At 51.2% G+C, this 26,215-nt stretch overlaps 1 protein-coding gene across 8 annotated transcripts in view; it reads left to right on the top strand.

Moving 5' to 3' along the window:
• Window positions 1–26,215, top strand: part of UNC13A (unc-13 homolog A) — a 67,003-nt gene that overhangs the window by 26,703 nt on the left and 14,085 nt on the right. For 4 of the 8 annotated variants that reach the window (XM_044948314.1, XM_044948315.1, XM_025293807.2 and 1 more), the window contains 27 exons: window positions 1,515–2,048; window positions 2,556–2,664; window positions 4,407–4,453; window positions 6,328–6,406; window positions 6,570–6,575; window positions 7,063–7,134; window positions 7,423–7,642; window positions 8,615–8,842; window positions 10,044–10,185; window positions 10,303–10,472; window positions 11,460–11,575; window positions 12,860–13,023; window positions 13,390–13,540; window positions 13,850–13,918; window positions 14,229–14,318; window positions 14,545–14,679; window positions 16,582–16,715; window positions 17,867–17,952; window positions 18,147–18,273; window positions 19,166–19,262; window positions 19,637–19,780; window positions 20,607–20,690; window positions 21,263–21,340; window positions 21,568–21,656; window positions 22,304–22,456; window positions 23,616–23,739; window positions 24,709–24,714. In XM_044948314.1, the coding sequence (XP_044804249.1) occupies window positions 1,515–2,048; window positions 2,556–2,664; window positions 4,407–4,453; window positions 6,328–6,406; window positions 6,570–6,575; window positions 7,063–7,134; window positions 7,423–7,642; window positions 8,615–8,842; window positions 10,044–10,185; window positions 10,303–10,472; window positions 11,460–11,575; window positions 12,860–13,023; window positions 13,390–13,540; window positions 13,850–13,918; window positions 14,229–14,318; window positions 14,545–14,679; window positions 16,582–16,715; window positions 17,867–17,952; window positions 18,147–18,273; window positions 19,166–19,262; window positions 19,637–19,780; window positions 20,607–20,690; window positions 21,263–21,340; window positions 21,568–21,656; window positions 22,304–22,456; window positions 23,616–23,739; window positions 24,709–24,714 (3,454 nt within the window). The remainder of the gene's footprint in view (window positions 1–1,514; window positions 2,049–2,555; window positions 2,665–4,406; window positions 4,454–6,327; window positions 6,407–6,569; window positions 6,576–7,062; window positions 7,135–7,422; window positions 7,643–8,614; window positions 8,843–10,043; window positions 10,186–10,302; window positions 10,473–11,459; window positions 11,576–12,859; window positions 13,024–13,389; window positions 13,541–13,849; window positions 13,919–14,228; window positions 14,319–14,544; window positions 14,680–16,581; window positions 16,716–17,866; window positions 17,953–18,146; window positions 18,274–19,165; window positions 19,263–19,636; window positions 19,781–20,606; window positions 20,691–21,262; window positions 21,341–21,567; window positions 21,657–22,303; window positions 22,457–23,615; window positions 23,740–24,708; window positions 24,715–26,215) is intronic. The other 4 variants (XM_025293810.2, XM_044948312.1, XM_044948311.1 and 1 more) reach the window with 3 other exon arrangements.

Raw genomic sequence — 26,215 nt, 5'->3', positions numbered from 1 at the left:
TTGAGAAACAGGATCCTAGTCACTGAGAGTGGAGGAAGTGTTTAAGACAAGGAACGCTGTTTATTAAGTGTCTGAATGAGTGGTTAGAAGGGGCCTGTGTGTCTGCCCTCACGCAGATGTTTTTTCCTGGTTATGTTGAGTGTGATCCAGGGTGCATATAAGGAGCATATAATGTGGATGGGGGTAGGTTTGACCTGACTAGAGGTTGAAGGAGACTCAACTCACCCAAAGAAGTGCTATTTCAGTGGGCACCAAAGGAATTTTCCAGGTAAAGCAGGCAAGGAAGGAGGTTCCTGGGGGAGCACAGCAAGCGCTAGGGCCCAGTTGCTGTTTAGTTGCATTCTGCTCTTTTTGCAACCCCATGGACTGTAATCTGCCAGGCTCCTCTGTCCATGGTATTTCCCGGGCTAGAATACTGGAGTGGGTTGCCACTTCCTTCTATAAGGGACTTTCATGATCCAGGGATCAAATCTGCTTCTCTTACATCTCCTGCATTGGCAGGCAGGTTCTTTACCACTGGTCCAGAGCAGTTTAGGGTGTTGGAGGGACAGTCGGGAGGTCAGTGTGGCTGGAGAAGGGGGAGAGAAGGGAGGATGGAGGCAGCTGAGGGTAGGGAAGTTGGAGGGCCTGGGCCACACACAGGTGCAGAGCATGGCATGGGGTTTTAGAGAATCTGCCTGCAATGTGGGAGGCCTGGGTTCGATCCCTGGGTCGGGAAGATCCCCAGGAGGAAGAAATGGCAACCCACTCCAGTATTCTTGCCTGGAGAATCCCTTGGACCCAGGAGCCTGGTGGGGTACAGTCCATGGGATCACAAAGAGTTGGACATGACTGAGCGACTAACTTTACTTTTATGGTCGAGTTTGGAACAGAGGAGGTCTGTGATTGGGTTTATGATTCCGATAAACCCCTAGTGGCTTTCATGGAAAATGTTAATGTCCAGGAGAGAAGTGGACATTGAGTAAGACAGCATCTAATGGAGATAGCAGAGCCTGGACTAACGTGGGGCCCAGGATGCAAGGAAGTGGATGCATTACACATATGTCTTTGAGCTGAGGGGGAGTCCTGATGAATGGAGGGGGCTCAGCAGGGGGAGAACCAGGCTGAGGTGGGGGTAGGGGAGACATCAGGAGACAGGGGCAACTATGTTTGTTGCAGGAGGGCTAGGTCTCCAAGGGGGCTGTGGCAGGGACACTCATTCGGGGTCTTCAACATGTGGGTGAATGCCTTACAGCTTCCACAGTGCCTGGATAGGCATGCAGTAGGGCACTGATTTTGTCATCAATCTGACTTTATTGCCTGCCCCCCCAAGATAGTCAATGACCTAAGAACAGGGGTTTTGTCTCTTTGGTTCACGGCTGTGTTTTCCTGGTGCCCAGAGGTGCTCCACCAATGCTGGAAATAAAGGGAATGACCAACCCAAAGAATGACTGGGTGAGGGAACCTGTGTGACCAGGGCTGGGACGGGCAGCAGCTCTGTGCTCCAGCCCCTGAGCCCTGGCCCAACCCTGTAGTCCCACAGGCAGCAGCCGCTACGCCTCCTCAGGGGAGCTGAGCCAAGGCAGTTCACAGCTGAGCGAGGACTTCGACCCGGATGAGCAGAGCCTGCAGGGCTCCGAGCTAGAAGATGAGCGGGACCGGGACTCCTACCACTCCTGCCACAGCTCGGTCAGCTACCACAAGGACTCGCCGCGCTGGGACCAGGACGAGGACGAATTGGATGAGGAGCTGGATGAAGAGCTGGATGAAGACCTGGAGGACTTCCTGGAGGAGGAGGAGGAGCTACCTGAAGACGAGGAAGAGCTGGAGGAGGAGGAGGAGGTGCCAGATGACATCCGAGGCTATGCCATGCGAGAGGAGGTGGCCGTGGCTGAGCCCAAGGACTTCAAGCGTGTCAGCCTCCCACCTGCTGCCCCCGAGAAAGAGGACCAGGCCCCAGCCATGCCCACTGAGGCCCCCGACGTACCCAAGGTGGCCCCTGAGCCAGCCGTGCCTGAGGAAGTGCCTGCATCTGAGCAGGAGCCTGAGGCCCCCAAGGCTGAGGAGAGGTAATGGGAAGGGGTTGAAAGGTATCACAAGGTCACAGGGTCAGTGGTGTCATGGTAGGGTCAGTGCAGACCTGGGAATGGGGAGGAGGGCTCTCACAGAGTCATGGGTCTAGGATGGGATAGGAGGGTCTCGACGATCAGAAAGGGCTCAGTGGGGTCAGAGTGGGTCAAGCAGAGTCATGAAGGAGTCTTGGGGGTTGTGAGGGGCTGGAGGGCTTTCCAGGGTTGGAGGGGTCACAAAAGCATCAGAAGAATCTTGGGCAGATAAGATTACAAAGTTGCAGAAGGTCCAGGAAGGTGGCAAGGGGACACAGGGGGACCCGAAGGTGTCAGAGAGGTGATGGGCATGTGGGAAGTGGAGAGGGAAACTGAGGGTGGCTGGAGGGTCGTGGGTGGGTCATTGTATCTCTGAAGTGCCAGGGAGGCCACGGAGGGCCCAGCATCACTTAGACAGTGGGGGGTGAAGAGAGTGCTGGCCCTGGAGCATCATGAAACCCTTTGCCTCAGTTTCAGGCCCCGAGAAGATGAGGAAGGCCAAGAGGGTCAGGACTCCATGTCTAGAGCCAAGGCCAACTGGCTGCGAGCCTTCAACAAAGTGCGGCTGCAGCTGCAGGAGGTGAGTGGCAGCAGCAGCCTGGCCATGCCCAGGCCTCATCCACACCCGTGACCAGGCTGGCCACGTCCACGCCCCACCCACACCTGTGACCAGGCTGGCCATGCCCATTTCCCCACTCCTTCCAAGCCCCAGTCTACTACTGTGGTCCTTTCCCTGGCCCTGCCCACGCTAGCCCATGCCACCCACTTCCCCCTTCTTTAGCCCCACCCACGCCTGCCCTGGCTCCAGCCCCACCATTCCCAGCTCAGCGCCTGCCCAATATGACTCCTCCCTGGCCCTACCCATGCCTACCTACTCTCTGGTGCAACCGGCTGGCTCCACCAAGCCCCAGTCCAACCTCCCCAGGGCAGCCTTGGATTTCTAAGTGGGGAAGAAGGAGAGGTGAAGTAGAACTTGGAGCTGAAATTAAGCTGACAGCATGGCTATGGCCAAGTTCAGGGGCCAGGTTCACGGACAGGGATACAGGCCAGAGATAGGAATGGATGTCAGGGTTAGGGCAGCAGCCAAACATTAGTGTTCAGGGTTAGACTTGGTGTTAGGGGAAGAGGTCAGTGCTTGGGGTCACACTGGGTGTCAGTGTTGGGATTAGGGAAAGATCTGAAGTCTGATCAGTATTGGAAAAGGAATTAGGTGAAAAATAGAATTAATGTCAGGGTCAGGATAACTGTTCTAATGGGCAGCAGGAATGAGGCCATTCATTCACTGCTTTATTCATTCAGCCTTCTCTGGGCTGGGGACAGAGCAGTGTTGTTATCCAGAGCGACCTCCCAAACTGGGGTGAGGCTGGCAGGAGGAGGAGATCCTAAACAGACTCCCAAAGTCTCAGACAATCAATTATCAGAGCTCCAAAAGTTTCAAGTCAAATTTCTTATCATTTGTGCAATAGAATTTTCTTTTACTATACACTCCCATGGCTCTAGATTCAAAGAGTAGCAAAGAATATACTGTGAAAAGGCTATTGACTAACTTTCCCCAAGTCAACAAATTAAATGAAAAATGCAGCAGCTACCCTTGTAATGAAACTAACAATATGACAAGAAAAAATAAACATGAGTGGGACCTCTGGGTTTCATAGAAGGGGCATAAAGCTAATCTGGCAATCAGGAAAACTCATGGAAGGAGGTGATACTTAAAGTGAAGTGATATTCAAAGTACTTTAACAGTATTTCAGGAGAAAGTGCCAGACCATTCTCCCTGCCCTGCCCTGCCCGCCACCCCCTCTCCCCGACCCCATGATGCCACCCTTTAGTTGCATGGTGGGAGGTGTTGACTTTGGGTCTAGCTGAGACCTAAATGATAGATGGAGGCTGGTTGAGAATGAAGGTGGGAAAGCATACAGAGAGGTGGTGCAGCTTGTGCAAAGGCCCTGGGGCATGAGATCAGATAATCAGGTGACATAATCAAATGACAGGCTCTTATGAATGTTGAGCCAGCCTCTAAGAATTCTAGGACTATAGAGCATGAGTTGTTGCTTGAGATGATGCTCAAAAAAGCCCTCCATTTTCACAGACAAGGGGACTAAGTTCACTGCAGTTGGTGGCAGAGAGTATCTCCTTTCTTCTCATTTTACAGATGGATAAACTGAGGCCCAGAAAAAGTCAGTGAGCTCCCTAAGGATACACAGTGAGGACTAGGACCCAGGCTTTCTGACTCCCAGCACAAAGGGGAGACGGTTGTGGGTGTGGTACCTGTGCTGCCCTGGGAAGGGGCAATCACACTGACTCTATCTATCTGTCCTGCAGGCCCGGGGAGAAGGAGAAATGTCCAAGTCCCTGTGGTTCAAAGGCGGGTGAGTAATGGATCGTGGTGGGGAGAAAGAGGAAGTTTTGAATCCAGAGCCTGAGGCTGGTTTGCACCATAGCCTCAGCCCAGCCAGAGCTGGGAGAGATTCCATTTAGACAGGAGACAGATTGAGCATGGGTGAAATAATGTAGCCACTGTCCTAAGACACTCATGACCAGCATGAGCCAAAGATAGTAACACATCAAATCCTCACAATGAACCCATGGGGGGCCCACTACCCCTATTTTACAGATGAGAAAACTGAGTCCAGAAAGGTCTTGCCCAAGCCACTCATATAATTCAAGACCATTTCCCCCTAGACAAAATGTAAGGTAAAGAAGAAATCCACTTCCTGCATGATACAGCTGCAACCTTGGAGTGAATTTTTTGCTTCAATTCTGCATTTCTCAGATTTTTGCCACAGTTGCTGGCTGTTTGATAACACGAGTTGTTCTTACATGGAACATTTTTCACGTCTAGTGTCTTAAGTTACTGATTTTCCAGGGTGCTTTTTCAGCATTTGTGCATTCCAGCACAATTCAACCCTTAATGCCTGGGGAGATTAAGTGTGGTTAGAGGATGTGAAAGATGTTTGGAAATTACACTAATATTTTAAATGACAAAATAAATAAATAAATAAATGACAGCTGGAGGGTTACCACTTTCCCTTGTACAGACTTTGAAGCTGTGACTCCCAGGTGGGCAAGTGTCCCAGGTGGGGAGCCCTGGAAGCAGGGTCTGAAAGTGGGGCTCCTGTGTGCATGATTTATGCAGGAAGCGCTCTCAAGAGTGCTTCTCTCACAGGCAGGGCCAGGCAGGCGAGGCAGCCAAGTAGAGACAGAGTTCAGGCAGGGGAAGCAGCCAAGCAGAGATAGAGTTCAGATGTCTCCAAGCCTCTGTCTGATCCTTCAGGGAGTGCCGGTGCATGAATAGCACCCCAGGGCTTGTCTGGGGTCATTGGCCGCAAGCATCACTCTCACTGGCCAGTGGGAACATTCAGGAGAGTAACCACACCTGAACTGTCTCCGGGATTAGTCTCTCAGTAAAGTGAATTTGGACAGGCCGCCGGGCATCTGCCACAGCCCTCATTGCAATTCACAAGCTACGCCAAAGCAGCAGAGAGGAAATAGCACATATACCATTTCCTGTTTCCTCCTTCCCATGGGCTTTGAAGTCCCTTCTTCCAGGATAGACTTTAAATATGCACATATATTTCCAATTTTGAGCATAAAATTTTCATTGATTTCTTAAATATATTTTTATTTAGATTTGCCTTAATTTGAATTTTCATTAAATGTGGGCAACTGCATCATCTCCCCATTCCTCAGACCAGGAAGTTGAGGCCCAGCGTCTTTGTTTCTTAGGGCTGCCGTAACAAACTGCCACAAACCGGGCCCCTAAAGCAACAGCATTTATCCTCCTGTGGTTCTTGGAGGCCAGAATTCCAAAACCAGTGTTGACAAGGGTCATACTGACATCTGTAGGGGAGAATCCTTGCTTTTCTAGCTTCTGGTAGTTAGTTGTTGGAAGTCCCTGGTATTCCTTGGGTGGTAAACGAGTCACTCCAATCTCTGCCCCTGTTATCACACCACCGTCTTCTCCTCGTGTGTCTCTCTTCTTATAAAGATACCACTTGTATTGAATTAGGAGTGAATCCAACTCCAGTATGATCTTGCCTTAACTAATTACTCTTGCAATGACTGTTTCCAAATAAGGTTCCATTCTGAGATACTGGGGTTAGGTCTTCAAAGTATCTTTTGAGGAGACATAGTTCAACCCTTAGTACCTGGGGAGATCAGGTATCCTCCCCAGGGCTAAGATAATGTCTGTTGAAGGAAGGGGGACTTCCCTGGGCCCTTGACGTCCCTGGATGTCTTGCAGCCCTGGCGGTGGTCTCATCATCATTGATAGCATGCCGGACATCCGCAAGAGGAAGCCGATCCCACTCGTGAGCGACCTGGTGAGCGCCTGTGCCCTCCCCTTCCCCAGCAGAGCAGTCCTGCCTCAGGCAGTGTTCAACCTGTACAACTGCCCATGGCAGACCTGGGGCTAGGGGCTGGCCAGGCATTCTCTGAGACTAATGTGATCTTATTTCTATTCTGTGTGCTGCCTGGACACTTCAGGCCATGGTGAGTGACGGCAACCCAGGTCCTTGAATATCCTCCCCAGGCCCCCACCCCGCACTGGGATATTCCAGCTGGCCCCCAGCACATAGGTTCTGGGGAGGGAGCCTTGCCATGTCCTACAGTTCACTGGTGGGGAAGAAAGCAGGTGACTCCCCACTTTGGTTTATGCTGTGGCTGGTGGTTTTGTTCTGTGGCTGGCGACCATGGCCAAGTGTAGTTCCCTAGTCTGGTCCATGGTGGTGAGGGATGGCTGAGTCAGAGATGTGGAGCTGCTCCCCTTCCAGGGTCTCTTCTAACCTTCTCAATCTTTTTTTTTTTTTTTTTTTTTTTTTTTTGCCATTTTTGCTCTCACTGCTGTGACCTGTTTCCTGTTTGTGGCTGTGACCTGAATTGGTGGTTGGTTGCCTCAAACCGTGGATTCTGCTTGCGGTGATAACCGCTGGGTGTCAATGGACCCTTCTGACTCCCTTGGTTACTTCCCTGTTTCCAGTCCCTTGTCCAGTCCAGAAAAGCAGGCATCACCTCCGCCTTGGCATCCAGCACTTTGAACAACGAAGAGCTGGTACGTGGGGCTCTTTTCCCCAGATTGGAGGGTGGACTGGGCTGGGGGCTCCTGGAGGAAAGGAAGTGGGGTGTGGCAGAGACAGGCAGTCCTCACTTTACAGAATTAGACAACACAGCAGCATTGTCTATACACCGAAACCGTGGATTCCGACAGTGTGGAGGTGGGGGAGGGACGGAGACTTTACCATACTCAGCAAGCCGGGGAGGTGGAAGGGGGAGAGGGAGAGGGAAGAAGCCAGTGCCCCCAGGTTAGGGCTCTATGTCACATGCCCTGCTTCCCCCGCAGAAAAATCACGTTTACAAGAAGACCCTGCAAGCCTTAATCTACCCCATCTCGTGCACGACGCCACACAACTTCGAGGTGTGGACGGCCACCACACCCACCTATTGCTACGAGTGTGAGGGGCTGCTGTGGGGCATCGCGCGGCAGGGCATGCGCTGTACCGAGTGCGGTGTCAAGTGCCACGAGAAGTGCCAGGACCTGCTCAATGCAGACTGTCTGCAGCGTGAGTGCTGGACGCTGGCGGGAGCGGAGCAGAGACCAGGGGGAGGGACTGTTAATGATAGGGGCGGGGCTCTGACGAGGGGCGGAGCGGGGCGGAGCCATGCTGCTGGATGGTGTTGGTGGGTATTGGGAAGGGAGAAGTGCAGGAGGTCCTAGAGGGGTGGGGCAGGACTCAGGGAGGAGCTAAACGGTACACTATGGAAGGATGCGCGTGTGTGCTCGGTTGTGTCCGACTCTCTGCGACCCCAAAAACTGCAGCCCGCCAGATTCCTCTGCCCATGAAGATTCTCCAGCAAGAATACTGGAGTAGGCGCCATGCCCTTCTCCACGTTTGGCAGGAGGGTTCTTTACCACTAGCGCCACCTGGGAAGCGAATAAACTGTACAAGGGGCGAGCTTAATGGGAGGTAGAGGTTTTCCACGGAGAAAAATGGATTATGGTTAGGGTTAACTCAAAGGACAGAGAGGACTCAAGTTGGGCAGAGGAGTAAGAGAAGGGGAGGGACTGAGCGGAGGGCTGGGGCCAGAGCAGGAGGGGACTCACGCGGACAGGAGGGGCTAAGACAGAGGGTGGGAACTTTAGGGGGAAAGGCCTGTTTGGGGGAGGATTCAGAGAGCTGGTAGGAGCTCTGGTATCTCTAGCGCTTCCCAAGTAGCTCAGTGGTAAAAAATCCGCCTGCCAATGCAGGAGACTGGGGTTCGATCCCTGTGTCTGGAAGATCTGCTGGAGAAGGAAAACGTGGATTGCCACCCACTCCAGTATTCTTGCCTGGGAAATCCCATGGACAGAGGAGCCTGGCGGGCTACAGTTGATAGGGTCTCAAAGAGTCGGACACAACTGAGCACGCACTCTAGCTTGGGGGCAGTGACTCACCTGAACCCCGGACGAGGAAGCCCTGGAGTGAGAATCAGGGCTGTCGCCTCTAGGAGGGGGTGCACTGCGTAAGGTGACGCCTGTCTGCGTCCATCCTCAGGGGCGGCGGAGAAGAGCTCCAAGCACGGGGCGGAGGACCGCACGCAGAACATCATCATGGTGCTCAAGGACCGCATGAAGATCCGGGAGCGCAACAAGCCCGAGATCTTCGAGCTCATCCAGGAGATCTTCGCGGTGACCAAGACGGCACACACGCAACAAATGAAGGCGGTCAAGCAGAGCGTGCTGGACGGAACGTCCAAGTGGTCGGCCAAGATCAGCATCACTGGTGAGGCCGCGGACTGGGGGAGGGGCTGCCACGGGGTCCCATCTTAGCCTCCTGCGGTCCCTCCCACGCTCCTTCCTTCCCTTTGCTACACATATCTGAGGGTTTCCCTGACTTTCTCATGGCTGTGTGTACGTGTTTGCGCCCACAGTTGGGCATACATGTTTCCAAACGTGTGTGCATGAAACTATCTGGTTGTATCTCGGTTGGTAGACGCTAGAACCAGACCTGAAGAAGAGATGAGGGCAAGCAGTTTATCTGGGAGGTGAACCCAGGAAGCACCCAGGAATATTGGGAAGTGACACCAGGAGGGAATAAGTCCTACCAACTGGCTCTAGTGGTAAAGAACCTGCCTGCCAATGCAGGAGACATAAGAGATGCAAGTTTGATTCCTGGGTCGGGAACACCCCCTAGAGGAGAGCATGACAACCCACTCCAGTATTCTTGCCTGGAGAATCCCATGGACAGAGGGGATGTAGGGCTACAGTCCTGGAAGTCTGCAGTCCATAGAGTCGCAGAGTCAGACATGACAACCGATTTAGCATGCGCGCGGGGTGCCACCAAGCAAGCGATGTAGTGGACACATGCAACCACTAGGGGACAGTATTGAGCTCCCAGACCTGAGAGGTCCTTCCCAGGGGCCGGGGCCTTGTAGTGTTTATCCGTTCCTCATCCTCCTTGGGATTTCCCGGGAAACAGATGACAAGATGAGGATTTCAGGGCAGATGGGTATCCGGGATGTTGTCCCAGAAAGTCCCAGTGGGAGATGGAGACTTGGATGGAGTGGGAGATGCCAGCAGGAAGGATTCAAACAAGTAGTTAAGGAGGACTTCCAGACCTTTCCTGAATTTGGGAGCAGGGAGGTAAGAAGCTCAGAGGATACCAATCAGGTCATACTGTGGGCAACTGGCGGCTCAATCCTTCTGGGGACTTTATGGGGGCAGTGTAGAGCATACACCTGAGAGTGACCCGCCCCAGGGCTGACCCTGGGGCACCTTCACCTTCTTCACCTGGTGAGGTTTCCCAGGGTTGTTAAAGCGAGAGCACGTCGCGCATGCGCAGTGTGTATGCTTACGGTTCCTGTGGCCAGGGCAAAGCCCTCCGTCCTCGTCACAGGGGTTCCCTGCGGAGCCTGTGGGCGTGACTGTTCTTGGCCTGCCTACTCCTGGAGCCCACATTTATATTTGTTTTGTGTGTCTTCCAGTGGTCTGTGCCCAGGGGTTGCAGGCAAAGGACAAGACGGGATCCAGTGACCCCTATGTCACCGTCCAGGTTGGGAAGACCAAGAAACGGACAAAAACCATCTATGGAAACCTGAACCCCGTGTGGGAGGAGAACTTTCACTTGTGAGTGTCTGGCTGGGGCCCCCCATATGGAGCTTCCTGTGGGGGCAGCTGAAGGCGGCGGGGGTGCAGGGGGGCGGCTTCAAGAATCCTGCCCTGACCTCCTCCTCCCCTCTGCAGTGAATGCCATAACTCCTCAGACCGAATCAAGGTGCGCGTCTGGGATGAGGATGACGATATCAAATCTCGCGTGAAGCAGCGGTTCAAAAGGGAATCCGATGACTTCCTGGGTCAGACGATCATCGAGGTGCGGACACTCAGTGGCGAGATGGACGTGTGGTACAACCTGGGTGAGCAAGAGTGGGGTTCGGTGGGGGACAGGGGAGGGGGAGTCCCAGCCGAAGTGGTGAGCCCGGCTGGAGGGAAGAGACAGTGTCCGGAGGAGTTAGTCTAGGAGCCCAGTCTAATGAAGGAGGCAGGGTCAGTGGGGCCCCATCTGATGAGGAAGGCAGAGTCTGTGAGCCCAGTCTGATAGGAGCAGGAAGCCCCCAGGCTGAGAGGGTGAGCAGAACCTAGGCATCTCTTAGTTCAGTTTGGGAGAGTGAGGAGGGACAGAATCTCCATATCCCATTCTGATGCGGGAGGCAGAAACAAGACCGAGGATCCTACTGCAAGGAGAGAGGCACAGAGCCAGGCATCTAAACTAAGAAGGGGAATTGAACTTTGAGAATCCAGCATAAGGGAAGAGGGAAGAGGTAGGTTTGGGGATTCCTAATCTGAGAGCGGGAGCCATAAACCCAAGAACTCTAAGAAGATGAGTAGGATCTGTGGGCCCAAACCAAGGGCAGAGGAAGAACCCCCCCAGTCTGAGAGGGGTGAGCAGAGTCTCGGAACTTCTTAGTTTGGTTAGAGGAAATCTATATCTCCCATTCTGATGGGGGAGCCAGGAAACAAGACCTGAAGATAGTAGTCTGAGGAAAGAGGCACAGATCCAGGAATCCTGTCTAAGAGGATAAGTAGATTCTGGGGAGCTTGATCTGATGAGGAAGACAGAGTCTGAGAGCTCAGCCTCGGGAAGAAGCAAGGCTCTGAGTATAAAGAAGGAGATGTAGACCAAGGCATTTAATCTGGGAGAGGAAGCAAGATCTGGGATCCTAGTTAGAAGGCAGACACAGGGCTTAAGATTTCTAGTCTAATGGGAGAGACACAAGTCTAGGGAGCCAATCTAAGGAGAAACTCCTAGGTCTCATCAAGGAGTCTGGGAGGCCTGCAGTTATGCATGTGTGAAAATAGCCCGGGGCTGCAGTTCTGACACTGCCGTCGTTTCTGCTCTGCAGACAAGCGGACTGACAAATCTGCTGTGTCAGGTGCCATCCGGCTGCACATCAGTGTGGAGATCAAAGGCGAAGAGAAGGTGGCTCCATACCACGTCCAGTATACCTGTTTGCACGAGGTGAGGCCCGCTGCTCCAACTTGCCTTTGGAGTCCACCTTCATCCCCCACGTTCCCTGCACTCACCACTCCTACCTGCCCCAGCTGCTTCTTCCTCTTTCTGGTCACACCATCCACACTCCTCTGGGCCTCTGAGACTGTCCCCCATGCCATTCTTTCTGCTCCGAAAACTCCTCCCCATCAATCAAGTTCCATCTTCAGGCCCCTCTCCTCTGGGAAGGGGAATGGACTCCCACCAGCAAACTCCAGGTCTTCCATCTGTCTCAGCCCTGAACACTCACAGTTAGGTTCTTTGTGCCAAGGATGGTCTCTTCTAACTGCCTGGGGGTTCCTGGAGAGAACTCAGTTTGTTGATTGGATGAATGAGTGCTGAGTGGATAAAAAGCTGTGTGAAAAGATGAAAGGATGGGTGGATGGATGTGTGGTTGAATTGTTGGAAGTACAGATGAGTTGAATTGGTCAATTGGAGATAGTTGGATAGATAGATGGGTGAGTAGATGGATGGACAGATAGACGATGGATGGAAAGATGGATGGATAAATAAATTGATGGGTGGATAGATGGGATAGATGGTTGAATGGGTTGATAAATTATTAAATGGAGAGATTAAGCTGTGGGTAGTTAGATGGGATAGAAGGGTGTGTGGTTGAATTAGTTAGAGGAAAGTTTGAGTAGACAGGTGAATTTAGGGGTTGTTGGAATGGTGGGTAGGTAGGTGAGTGGATAGATGAATGGATGGAAGGAAGGGTGGGTGGATGGATGTGTCGTTCAACTACTGGAAGTATAGGTGTGTGGATGGGAGAATTCTGAGGTAGGTGGATGGATGTGTAGATGCACAGACAGGTGGGTAATAGATGGGTGGATTGATGGTTGATGGGTAGAAGGATGAATTATTGGATGGACAGTGAAGTTGTGGGTAAATGTATGGGATGGATGGATGTGCGGTTGAATTATTTAAAGAGTGGATACATGAACAGGTGGGTTTTGGGGTAGTTGTATTGATGGGTAAATGAATAGATGGATAGCAAGATGGATGGGTGGGTAGATGGCTGGATGGACAGACGTACAGATGGATGGGTGTGTAGTTGAACTGTTGGAAGGATGGATGAGGGATAACTGAAATTTGGGGTAGCTGGATGGATGGATGAGTGGTGGATGGACCAAAGAGATGAATGAATTAGTGAGTACACGGATCGGTGAATGAGGTAACTGCCCTCTACCTGGGACCCCTGACCCTTTGTGTCCCCTTATACTCTCGATGACACCTTCTCCCTTGTGGTGGCAGAACCTGTTCCACTTCGTGACAGACGTGCAGAACAATGGGGTTGTGAAGATCCCAGATGCCAAGGGTGATGACGCCTGGAAAGTTTACTATGATGAGACAGCCCAGGAGATTGTAGATGAATTTGCCATGCGCTACGGCGTCGAGTCCATCTACCAAGCCATGACGTAAGGCTGCAGGCTGAGGTGGACGTGAGGTGCAGGAAACGTGGCGGGGGGGAGGGATGGTTACTGAGAGGCCACTGGCAGATCTGGGGTGGAAGGGGCTCTTGGGAGGGGAATCCAGAGAGAAGATGAGTGTGGTCGGGGTTCTGTAATTTTCCTGGAGGCTAGGGAACTGTCATTGGTGGGAACCTGAGTGACAAGGATGAGAGCTGGAGATGGAGGCAGAGATAGGGCAATTCAGAGAAGAGACAGAAACTCAGGGCAGAATCAAGCAGAGGGTATGGGGATGGTTTGCGAGGTTGCGGGCTGTCTTGGAGGCATGCTGGGGTCTGGACACCAGGCCCAGTGCTTCCCATTCCCTCCTACCAGCCACTTTGCCTGCCTCTCGTCCAAGTACATGTGTCCCGGGGTGCCTGCCGTCATGAGCACCCTGCTTGCCAACATCAACGCCTATTATGCTCACACCACCGCCTCCACCAACGTGTCTGCCTCCGACCGCTTCGCCGCCTCCAACTTTGGGGTCAGTTCCAGGAGCCTAGAGATAAGGGAGAGCTTGACCCTGTGCTGGTCAGACCTCATGTGACTCCCAGATCCTCAGTCTGGACCTCACTTGCTGTGTGACTTTGCACCATTCAGTTCCCCTCTCTGAGCCTAAATTTGCCCCTGTGTTGAATGGAAATGGATGTTATTAGGGGTCAGTTCAACAGTGGATGGGGTGTTTGAGTGTATAGCAACCTCTTAGCCAATATGTCAGCCAACTTTGGCTGGTGCGCTTGATCCCCAAGTCCCTGCTTTCGCCCAACCTCCTCCTCTACCTCTACCTCCTCAGAAAGAGCGCTTTGTGAAGCTCCTGGACCAGCTGCATAACTCCCTGCGGATCGACCTCTCCATGTATCGGGTGAGAAGTGCACGTATGACGATTCACTCAGCACATGCATGTGTGTGTCTGGAAGGGACTGCTACCAGCAAGCATGCATATCGGAGGACCCATCTTAACATGTGGAATGTGTTCCTCCAACACGTGCACATTTGTGGGCAGCACCTGCTCAGCACGTTTAGTACATCCAAGAAGATACCCCTGGATACTTCAAGATGTTCTCGATTGCCCCAACACACCTCTTGAAACTTGGAGGCTCTTGTGTCTCCCCTAAAACATGATCTCCCATCAACCCCTAGCCTTCTTCCATAACCCCACCTCCCTTCCGTAGAATAACTTCCCAGCCAGCAGCCCAGAGAGACTCCAGGACCTCAAATCCACTGTGGACCTTCTCACCAGCATCACCTTCTTTCGGATGAAGGTAGGTAAGGGGACCTAGTTCCATTAGCTCTCCGAGAAGGATACTCCAGGACTCTTAGGTCCTAAACAAGTAACATTTCGTCTGGAAAGTAGGGCCCTTTCTCAGTGACCCTGTGCTTCCATATTGCTACATCATTTCCTTAAACACAGATCCACCTGTAGCCACTTTCTGGGTACCTCCTGTCCCAGTTTTGCACAACCATGCCCTTCTCCCTTCCTACCTCTAGGTACAAGAACTCCAGAGCCCACCCCGAGCCAGCCAGGTGGTGAAGGACTGTGTGAAAGCCTGCCTCAACTCTACTTATGAGTACATCTTCAACAATTGTCATGAACTCTATAGTCGAGAGTACCAGACTGACCCGGTGAGGACCCCAGATGAGGCAGAGGGGACCAGGGGGCTCCAACTAGACCCTGGTCTGAGTCTCACTTCCCAAGTGATTTAACTCTTCTCAACCTCTGTATCTTCCCCTGTAAAATGGAGTCATAAACCCACACCTCAGGACTGAGGAGGAAATTCAATGAGATGCAAGCTTTAGATAAAGTATAGTTAACTACTTAGCATCTGGTACACAGTAGGAGCTCAATCAGTTTGGTTTTAGGGGCTTCCCAGGTAGCTCAGTGGTAAAGAATCTGCCTGCCAATGCAAGAGCCGCAGGAGTCAAAGTTCAAACCCTGGGTTGGGAAGATCCCCTGGAGGAGGAAATGGCAAACCACTCCAGTATTCTTACCTGGGAAATCCCATGGACAGAGGAGCCTGGCAGGCTACAGTCCATGGGATCACAAAGAACCAGGTATGACTGAAGCGTCTGAGCACAAACTTAGTTGAGTCTGGCATAGTACAATGTGCCTGCGGTAGAGTCCCTGTTCAATAAATGTTGAGTTGAATTGAATTTCTTCAGTTCAGTCTTGGACTCAATTTATTTGAGTATTTATTTATTTATCTATTTTAGATCTTTCAACACATTGTTTACACATATAATATCCCAGGATTGTCAATGAGGTTCAAGGAGTTTATACTCTATTGGGGGGAAAGTGTATAAATTGGAAATTTACAACCGGAGTTATTAGCATTGGGATGGAGAAATCACAAGAGGCTGTGGGAGCTGAGCCCTTCCATCAACTTGGGCTTCTGATATGAGATAACACATATGCTGAATTCAGCTCAATTTTCTTTTATTCTGTTCATTTACATTCAGATGACTTGAGTTGAAATCAAGTAGCTCTTAACTGGGTTGGGATGAAGTAGATTAAACTGGATTTGGTTTAGTTCAGTTATTAATATAATAATCAGTTTAGGTCTGTTTATTTCTATTCACTTGACTTAAGTTAAAATTGCTCTAGGCTAATCAGGTGAGCATCACCAAGTTGGACTGAGTTGAGTAAAATGTATTCATTTCCATTTAGTTTTATTTGAAATTGTTCTTGACTGGGTTGAATTGGCTTGAGTTAGGATGAGCTTGGCTGTTGGATTAGATATAGTTGAGTTCAGTTGAGTCGGACTTATTTCAGTTGAGTTTAACTACCAATATTCTCGTTTCCATAGATTGACCAAGGTTGGATTGAGTTGGCTTGAGTATGTTAGGCTAAGTAGGTGAAGTTGGATTGGGTTGACTTGGGTTGAATTGAATTAGATTACTTTAGGTTGGATTGAGTTCAAGTTGGTATATTTCCATTATTTTGATTTAGATTGATGTTGATCTTGGGCACATTGGTTAGGTTCAATCCAATTAGATTCATCTGAGTTTAATTCAATCCTGTTAAGTTTAATTCTATTCATTCAGTGTAACTGGCCCTGTTCCACTGAATTAACTCTGAGAACTGCCATCTGTTAAGCTAAGTAGTCCTGATTTGCATTTATTTCGATTCTGTTTGGTTTAGTGGGCTTGAGTTTGTTCAACTAAATTCAGTTCCACTTATTCTTATGAGTCGAATTAAGCTTCATGAGCTGTGTGGACATGAGCTCTCTTGGGGCCTGTTTTGTTGTTGCTGTTCAGTCGCTAAGTCGTGTTTGACTCTTTTCGACCCCATGGACTGCTGCATGCCAGGCTTCCCCGTCCTCCACTGTCTTCCAGAGTTTGCTCAAACTCACGTCCATTGAGGCCAGTTTACATGAGTTTAATTCCCTTTTCAAGAAGACCTCCCACCTGAATCATACACATGTTAGTTGGGCCCTTCCTCCCTAACCTCCTGACCCTCAATAATGAACTGTCTGAGCTCCCTACCCCTGAACCCTTTGTGACCAACATCCCCACTGTTCTTTCCAGGCCAAGAAGGGGGAAGTTCCCCCAGAGGAACAAGGCCCCAGCATCAAGAACCTCGACTTCTGGTCCAAGCTGATCACTCTCATAGTGTCCATCATTGAGGAAGACAAAAATTCGTACACTCCCTGCCTCAACCAGTGAGTTCTGTGTCTGTGTAATTAATTATCTGGAGGTCGTCATGAATGTGTGTCACAATTTTGTGTCTTGTGTGTAAAGGCAACCCTATCTAATTATATATGAAATGTGTATATGGGGGCAGCTGTGCGTGTGGTTGTGCATGGATGAAATACAGCATAATTTGCAAACAGAATTGTGCATATGCACACAACCACTGGTCTAGTCAGACATGTATTTTTTATGTGTTGATGTGTGTAACCGTGTGTACATGTATATATAATTTTATGTGTCTGTAGGTTCATAAATAACAATAGTGTTGCTCGAGTATTCCCTGTGTGTTAGATACTCTGCTAGATCTTTTGCATGTACATTGCATTCTGTCTTACATGTGTGAATGTAATTTTGTGTATCGTTGTGGTCTGTGGGTTTAATTGTTATTTGTGTACAGTTGTGTACTTTAATATGTGACGTGAATTGGGTAATTATGTATGAATGTGCGCACAGTTTTGGTTTGTGGCTTTACATGTCTGTAGAATTTTCATCTGTGTTAACTGAGGGAGCTATTGTGTTTTCTTGCTCCCTGAGGTTAATGCTAGAAGGGCTTCTGACTCTGGAGTGCCAGCGTCTCTTGGTTACTTAAATATTAAGTTAAGATCAGGGATTTTGGATGAATGGACCAAAGGGTGGACAGATGAAGGGATGTATGGACAGGTGAATGGAGATGGATAGATGAATAGATGGATATATAGACAGGTGGATGAATGGAAGGGTGAGTGAATAGATGGATGGACAGACAGATGGCTGGATGGATAAACAGATGGATTCAAAGGTGGATGGATGAATAGATTGGTGGACCGATGGTTGGGTGAGTAAAGGAATGGATGCAGGAATAGAGGGGTGGTGAGGTGGGGGATGGGTGACTAGACAGATGGCTGGGTGAATGGATGGGTAGACAGATGGATGAGTGGGGTAACGAATGAATGGAGGGATGGGTAGGTGGAGGCTCAGAGAGAAGCAGGCCTCAGTGCAGAGTCACTTAGCAAGTCAGTGGCTATGAGTGAACTTGAATCCAGACCCCTTGCCTGTCCCACACTACCCCTAGGACTGGGAAGGCCAAAGCAGCCGGTCTGCTTCTGTCCGCCAAGGTTTCATACTTTATGACCTTCACTAGGTTTCCCCAGGAGTTGAACGTGGGTAAAATCAGCGCTGAAGTGATGTGGAACCTGTTTGCCCAGGATATGAAGTATGCAATGGAGGGTGAGTGCCCCCAACCCCCGCATCTCCCAGCCTGGGAACAGCGGTTAGCTGTGCCTCAGTGTCCCTACTAAGGTTGTGAGTTCCCTGGTCCCTCATATTGGAGGTCAGACCTCAGTGATGGCCAGAGTGGGCACTGCCAAAGCAGAGAGTGGCAGACACCTCCGGCTAAGTTGCCCCCTTGCTTTCCCCACCAGAGCATGATAAGCATCGCCTGTGCAAGAGTGCCGACTACATGAACCTCCACTTCAAGGTCAAATGGCTCTACAATGAGTATGTGGCTGAGCTGCCTGCCTTTAAGGACCGAGTGCCTGAGTATCCTGCGTAAGTCCCCTGTCCTGAGCCCCAGCCAGAACTGTAGTGCTGACCGCTAGACTGAAGTCCCAGATGGGAGAGTTGACGTCCTCAGAGTTCCCTGGGCATCAGACAGCTAGACTGAGGTCCCGGGCGGGAGAGTTGACGTCCTCAGAGTTCCCTGGGCATCAGACAGCTAGACTGAGGTCCCGGGCGGGAGAGTTGACGTCCTCAGAGTTCCCTGGGCATCAGACAGCTAGACTGAGGTCCCGGGCGGGAGAGTTGACATCCTCAGAGTTCCCTGGGCATCAGACAGCTAGACTGAGGTCCCGGGCAGGAGAGGTGACCTCCTCAGAGCTTCCTGGGCATGAGGGGGGCACAAGTGAGGTACAATCCCAGTGTTCTCCATTCTCAGCTGTTGAACTATGGACTTCTCTAGCCAGATAGTTAATGATCAGAAGATCCAGGAACCATGCTGAGCAGTCCCACTTGTCCTTTCTCCTTTAATCCTTTTGCCAATTCTATGAGATAGGAGTATTGTCATTTCTACTTTGTGGATTGAAAAATAGAGGATAAAATACTGAAGGATTTGCCCAAGATGATGTCCAATTAGTGACAGAGCCAGGATTTGAACTCGGGATGTCTGACTCTTGGGCTGGGTTGGAGAGTGGGATGGTCACCATTTACCAGGACCTACTGTGTGCTATATCAGGATCTCAGAGAATAAACCCACTTTCCCAAAGGCAGTTTATCCACCAGGATCCTACATGTCTGGGCCTTGCTCTGACAATGGTCATTCAGTCCATTTCAAGGGTGAGGTAGGAGGGGAGCTGGGGAGTGGCCACCCAGGCCATAGGTGAGTCTGAGCAGAGGATTAGGGAGACAAGAGATGGTAGGGCCCCATCTTGGCTGTCCATTCCAGGTGGTTTGAGCCCTTTGTCATCCAGTGGCTGGACGAGAATGAGGAAGTGTCCCGAGATTTCTTGCATGGAGCCCTGGAGAGAGACAAGAAGGATGGGGTAAGAAAACTGATCCACCACCAAGCTTCCAGTCTGCCCGCAGTGGCCTCACTACTTCTGGGGTCCATTGAGATCCAATCTGGGGGCAAAACTGCCCTTGGGATGAGGCCAGTCTCTGGAAAACATGTCCATCTTTGTCTTGTTCACAGTGTTGATGGGTCTTTTGTTCCTCTATCAAATGAATGAGAGTTTATCAAGCCTGACCCATCCCCCTGCATCCACCTCTGAGTCTTGGCTCTGAGTTCACCTTGCCCACTATCCATCTCACTGTCATCCCAGGGCATTCTGGTTCTCCCTGTAAAGCAGGAGGGTTGGACTGTGGGGACTATCTGGCTCTGACCTCTCTCCTCTCTCCATCCTTCATTCCGATGCAGTTCCAGCAGACTTCAGAGCATGCCCTGTTCTCCTGCTCTGTGGTGGATGTCTTCTCCCAGCTCAATCAGAGCTTTGAGATCATCAAGAAACTCGAGTGTCCTGACCCCCAGATTGTGGGGCACTACATGAGGCGCTTTGCCAAGGTTTGGGGGTGTGGATGGGGTCCAGGTGGGGGATGGAATAGGGTCAAATTTGGGGTTGGTGTTGAGGTGGGATTGAGGTCAAGGTTGGGGTTGTTGATATCACTGGTGTTAAGGTAGGGGTTGATGCCAGTGTTGGGATTGGTCATGCCATAGACATTGGAGTTGTGGTTGGAGTTTGGGTTTGGGATTCGAGGTTGGAGGTTGGGTTGAGGTTAGGGTTGAGGTCATTGAGATTGGAGTTGAAGTTGGGATCAGGGTTTGGGTTGAGAGTTTGAGGTTGGGGTTAAGGTCAGGGTCATAGTTAAAGTTGGAGTTGAATTCGGACTTGGGGTCAGGGTTAGGGGTGAGATTGAGATTTGGGTTAGTTTTTGAGTTACTATTAGGACTGGGACTCAATCGGACATTGAGTTTGGAGTGAGTATTGGGATTTATATAGAATGTGAGCAGGTGCTGAGGTGAGTTTGAAGGTTGGGGTTGACCTGGGGTTGAAGTTCAGTTGGATTGACTTTAACCTGGGGTAAAGTTGAGGATTGTAGATAGGAATTGGGATTCAGTTTGGGACTGAGTTATGCTTATGCTTGGGGTTAATATGACTGCTGGGTTGCTCTGAAGAGGAGCTATGTCTTTGTGAAACAATCATCTTCATTGGTGGTGTCTCCCCTTCGTCATGATGGACATCCTGGGTGGAGAATTCACCCAGCCCGGTGGTCCATCTTAGGTGCTAGTAGGGATTCAGGTTCATCCCTGATCTCACTAACAGTTCTTGCTGGGCCCACCTAAGCCCAGCCCCTTGTCTCACCCACCCTCTGTGTCCCCCCCTCCCCAGACCATCAGCAATGTGCTCCTCCAGTATGCAGACATCATCTCCAAGGACTTCGCTTCCTACTGCTCCAAGGAGAAGGAGAAAGTGGTGACCTGCGGGGGTCCCTGTCCTCTTTCCCCCAGGCCCATTCTGTACCCCCAGAACATCCTTCCCCGGGCTCTGATACCTGTGTCTGCATGTATGTCCAACTGTGTGTGTGTCTCTGTGTCTGGCTGTGTGAGTCCAGGGGGATCTACAGGTGAGGGGACATGTCTTCAATGTGTCATCGTCTGGTTGTTGTGAATGAAGTCCTCAGGGAGTATGTATGTGAGCTTACAAAGTTTTGAGCCCATGTAGAAGAATACTGGTGTGTGACAGGAACTCCCCTTTCTGCTACTGCCAGAGGTCCAGCCCTTCTGGACTTACCAGGTCCAGCCTACCCAGAGGGGAAGTTCTCCTTCCCCCTCTTGATCTCTAGAGATCCCCCCAGGACTCCCAGGGACCTGATCCCAAATGCTGTCTTCCATGCTCAGATGACCTTATTGGGACCCCAGCTTCCTCCAGACACAGACCCTGTAACCATCTGAGGTCCCTGGCAGTGGGGGGGTCAGGGAGGCCCTGGGGGGAGGCCCTGGGGAGAGGTCCTGAGCCCTGACTCCCTCCTCTTTTCCCATCTGCAGCCCTGCATCCTCATGAACAACACTCAGCAGCTGAGAGTTCAGCTGGAGAAGATGTTCGAAGCCATGGGAGGGAAGGAGGTGAGCCAGGGTCTGGGCAGGGTCACTACCGTCCCCATGTCCCCACAGGCCCCAGAGCTCATACCTGATGAATTCCAGTTCAGCAACTTCATCAGACCCAAGCAAGCAGCTTAACTGTCTGGGCCTCAGTTTCCTCTCCAGCTCCTTTCCCCTGAATTGGATGGGAAAATGCCCCATCCATGCGGATGCCCTATGAGCCTGACCTGATATTCCTTCTCCCTCCTCAGCTGGATGCCGAGGCCAGTGACATCTTGAAGGAGCTACAGGTGAAACTCAACAACGTCTTGGATGAGCTCAGCCGGGTGTTTGCTACCAGGTGGGGGCATCTCCAGAGCTGGGAGCAGAAGGGAGGGGACAGCCTCCAGCCTGGGGCATCTGGAGACTCAGCAGATGTAGTGGCGAAGACCTCAGGCCCTTAGGAGCTATACAAAGCTGAGTTCAAGCCTAGATTCCCTGCTTACTACTGTGTGGCCTTGGGTGAGTTGTTTAACTTCTCTGAATGTTAGTTTAACCATCTATAAAGTGGGGATGATGATAACAATGTGAAAGTGTTGATCATTCAGTCGTGTTCGACTCTTTGTGACCCCATGGACTGTAGCCTGCCAGGCTCCTCTGTCCATGGAATTCTCCAGGCAGGAATACCCTTCACTAGGGGCTTTTCCTGACCAAGGGATTGAACCCAGGTCACCTGAGTTGTGAGCAGATTCTCTACTGTCTGAGCCACCAGGGAAGCTCAGATGGTAAAGATGATTAACAGTAGTACCTGAGTAGGACCATGTGATGAAATAAACAACACAAGTAAATATCGTAGCCTGATGCCCAATTCTGCTATTAAACCCCACTCCTGTTATATGCCGTAGCTCTCTGATGCTGGTGATAAAAGGTCCACAGATCAGCCTCATCCTGCCCTTCTTCCAGAGGCCAGGAAAGTCTAATCTGAGGTCCTCCTCTCTGTGTCCCCAGCTTCCAGCCGCACATTGAAGACTGTGTCAAGCAGATGGGTGACATCCTCAGCCAGGTGAAAGGCACAGGCAATGTGCCAGCCAGTGCCTGCAGTAGCGTGGCCCAGGATGCTGACAATGTGCTACAACCCATCATGGACCTGCTGGATAGCAAGTGAGCCAGGCTGGGTGGCCTGGGTCCACAAGGGAGGGCTCTTCGGGTGGCCTCAGTAACCTTGGGGCTGGCCTGGAGAGGATATTCAGGGTATGCTTTCTGGGTGGTGGTTGAATGGTTTGGATGGGCGGGTGAGCAGAGGCATGAGATGGAAAGATGGGTGGGGTAATGATTGGAAGGATCAGTGGGTCAATATTTGTATGAATGAATGGATGGTGAAAGACATGAGGGATGGATGGGTGGATGGATGAGTGGATTAAAAGAAAATGCTTAGAAAGCTATATGGAGAGTATATGGATAAAGGGATGGATGGACAGATGGATAAATGGACGGATGGGGAGTTGGGTAAATATTCGGATGGATGAATAACTGTTTGGAGGATAGGTATATGGATGTATGGGTGGGAGGATGGAAGAAAGGAAAGAAGGGAGGTAGGGAAAAGTGATGGTTGCTATTGTTCAGTCACTAAGTCATGTCCAACTCTTCACGACCTCATGGAATGCAGCATGCCAGGCCTCCCTGTCCTTTACCATCTCCCAGAGTTTGCACAAATTCACGTCTATTGAGTCAGTTCACTTTCACTTCATTTTTTTCAAAAAATTGATAGAGGAAGCATTAGGGTTGGGGGAAGGATGATTTGGTGGAGGGTGGCTAAGTTGTTGGAAGGATCATGACGGATTGCTCTCTGTCAACCCCATGTAGCCAGTCATGAACTCTGTTGTTTTCCCTCTCAAGGTTGTCCCCTTCCCTAGCACTCCCTTCTTCTCCTGAGCATGGCCCCAGCCCCCTCATAGCCCGTCTCCAACCTTCCTATTCTAGTTCATCCCCCACTCTATTCATTCAAATAGAAAAATCTGGCTCTCTTTCTTGAACACTCCACAGCTCCCCCATTGCCCTCATGCTAAGGCCCAGGCCTTCCTCCTAGACTTTGAGGCTCTTTCCCAGTCCCGCTCCTGCTGATCTGTCCAGCTACCGTTCACTCTTCCCCCTGTGCATCACACACTGTAGCCCCATCAGACCACCTGGGGTCTGTGTACAGGCTCTGGACCCTCTTGCATGTCCATGGCATGCCTTCCCACCTTGCCCATGTAGTGAGGGGAAGGGGTTCCTCAGATTGGGACCATCTGGGCCCTTTCTCAGATCTCTCCCTTGCCCCCAGCCTGACTCTCTTTGCCAAAATCTGTGAGAAGACGGTGCTGAAGCGGGTGCTGAAGGAGTTATGGAAGCTGGTCATGAACACCATGGAGAAGACCATCGTCCTGCCACCCCTCACTGACCAGACGGTGAGGCCTGCAGGGGGCCAGAGGGGACACCTGGGCCACCTCCTCTGTGAGAGCCCAGAGAGCTTGATGTCAAAGGCACTGGGGGCTTAGAGGTCATCCAGGCACAAGGGCCATTTGAGGGTCCAACAGAAGGTCAGTGGGACCTTTCAGAAATCAGAGAGGTCACACATGGGTGAAAAGTCATAAAAGGGTCAAAAGGTCACTCGGGGTCAGTTATTTAAGGGTCAAAGAGTCAAGTAAAGAGACATCTAGGGGATATAGGGGTCATAGGAGGAACAAGTGATTATTTAAAGGTCAGAGATTACCCAGAAAATAGATCAGCTTGGGCATCAAGGCCATCCATGGGTCACAGAGGTTATAGAGGTCAGTGGGTTCATCAGGGGGCTGTGGAGATCAATCAAGAGGCAAGTAAAGGAGATACCCAGATTTCAAAGCTCAGAGGCCAATAGAACAGAGTTCCAGGAGGTCAACCAGAGGTTATAGAGAGCTCGGAAGTTAACAGATGTCAAGCAGAGGTCGGTGGTCATCTGGAGACCAGGACCGTGCCCCTGGAACTCTTCTGGGCACAGCTCAGGGATAGTGATCTGCAGAGTCAGGCTGCTGGGTAGGGGTGAGGGATTGTGTCATCTTCAGAGGGGTGTGGCTGGGTGTGGCTTCCCCTGGGGAGGTGTCAGGGCCTAAGGACAGTGAGGGCATGTGGTTAAAGGCACAGCATAGAGTGGGAGGAAGTTTCTGGATGGAGGAGGGAGGCGTGGGAGGGGCGGCGGGGGCAACCGAGAGGCAGTGATGGTGGGGGAAGCTGGGGACCTCCAGCTGCCCGCCCGGCCCCCTCCTCCCCTGGACTGGGCTGGGCTGGGACACGGGGTCCGCCCTTTGGTGCCGTCTCCGCCCCCTCCCTGGCTCTTCCGTGAGACTCACGGTGACTTATTCCCCCCTCCCCCACCGCCCCGCCCCCATCACGGCTGACAGATGATCGTAAGTAGAGGCCCCTCTGTCCGTCTGTCTGTCCGTCCGCTCTGTGTCTGGACTCGGCCCACCGCGTGGCTGCACCCCCCCCCCCAGCGCCCCCTCCTCACCTACTGGCCCCCCACCCACTGTCCCACCTTCCGCCTAGATGTGCCTGTGTCTGTCTGGGGCGGGGCATGGGGAGGGGCAGGGCAGGGAGGGAGGGAGGCCACGCCCCACCCCGCCCAAGTAGAAGTACGGAGGAGGGGCCTTCCGCCTTTCAAAACCCGGGTCCACCACCTTCCCTCTGCTCACGTGATTTAGTTAGAATTCACCCTTACTGCCATGCTGAGACGCCACCAGGTTATCTGGGTCTCTCCCTGAAGCTTAAAGGATGTTCAAAGTCAATGGAACTTCTCTGACCTCCCTTTTCCACTCTGAACTGTTAGTAACCGTACGAACTACACCCTCATCACCCCGGTTCCCAAAGCTGTCGGATCAGGCAGACCGCACCATCACCCCTGCCCACCCGACTCCCACCACACATGCGAACACACAGGAATCCCAGACAGGCACCCAGGTGGGGACAATGTTGTGACTCCTTGGTGTCAGGCAGACTTGGCATCAAATCTCAGCCCAGCCGTTTTCTCTGTGACCTTGGGAAGTCACTTCACCTCCCAAACTCCATTTCCTTGTCTGGGGGGGAAAAAAAAGGTTAATTGTAGCAGCTCTCTGAGTGTTGTTTTCAGAACCAAGTAGGATGATGTGTTCAAGTGCTCAACTTAGTGACTGACTAAGGCAGTGCTCGCTAAGTTAGAGCTAATATTATTGGTGGTGGTGGTTGGCTGTAGACACACGAAAGGGCAGAGATCAGTTAGAACCACTCTGGAGTCCTATTTTTGGGCAAGACAAGGCTGTTATAAAATTCAAGTTTTGTCGAAAACTTGCTCCAGCTCATCTCACTTCTTGGGGCTGCAGTCTGACTGTAACCACGCAGTGGCAGCCTATCCAACTACAGACAATGCGTCTGTGGGTAGAGAGCTAAGGAAGTATACGTTTGCTGAGGATTTCCTGTATTCCAGACCTCACGGCTGTTGTTTCAGCTCACCTTCATGACACGCGTTTGAGTGAGATAAATATTATTATTTCCATTTTACAGATGAGGAAAGTTGAGGCTCAGAGAGAAAGAGTCACCTGGTCAAAACCACATAGTAAATATATGCCAGGATTCAAATTCAGGTCTGTCTGAACATGGAGCCCATTTACTTTCCTGTTGACTCAAAAACCAAGAGCCTCATGTATACAGTAAATATAAATGGATTATATTTTGGCAGTGACTTCTCTCTCTCTCTCTGGCTCTGTATTTCTATTTCTCCTTCTCTCTCTCTTTCCTGCCTCTCTGGCTCTCACACCTTTTAGTCAGTCATTAAGGCACACACATTATTCCCCCCAGCAACTCTGTCTCCAGCCCACTGTGCAGTGAAGAAGCCCTTTACTTCCTATCCCCATGAGTGTGTTTTCTCACCCTGGG

The sequence above is a fragment of the Bubalus bubalis genome, chromosome 9 (genome assembly GCF_019923935.1).
Source record: "Bubalus bubalis isolate 160015118507 breed Murrah chromosome 9, NDDB_SH_1, whole genome shotgun sequence".
NCBI classification, from domain to species: Eukaryota; Metazoa; Chordata; class Mammalia; order Artiodactyla; family Bovidae; genus Bubalus; species Bubalus bubalis.
The sequence above is the reverse complement of the archived record's forward strand: the minus strand, read 5'-3'. Positions and strand labels throughout refer to the sequence as shown.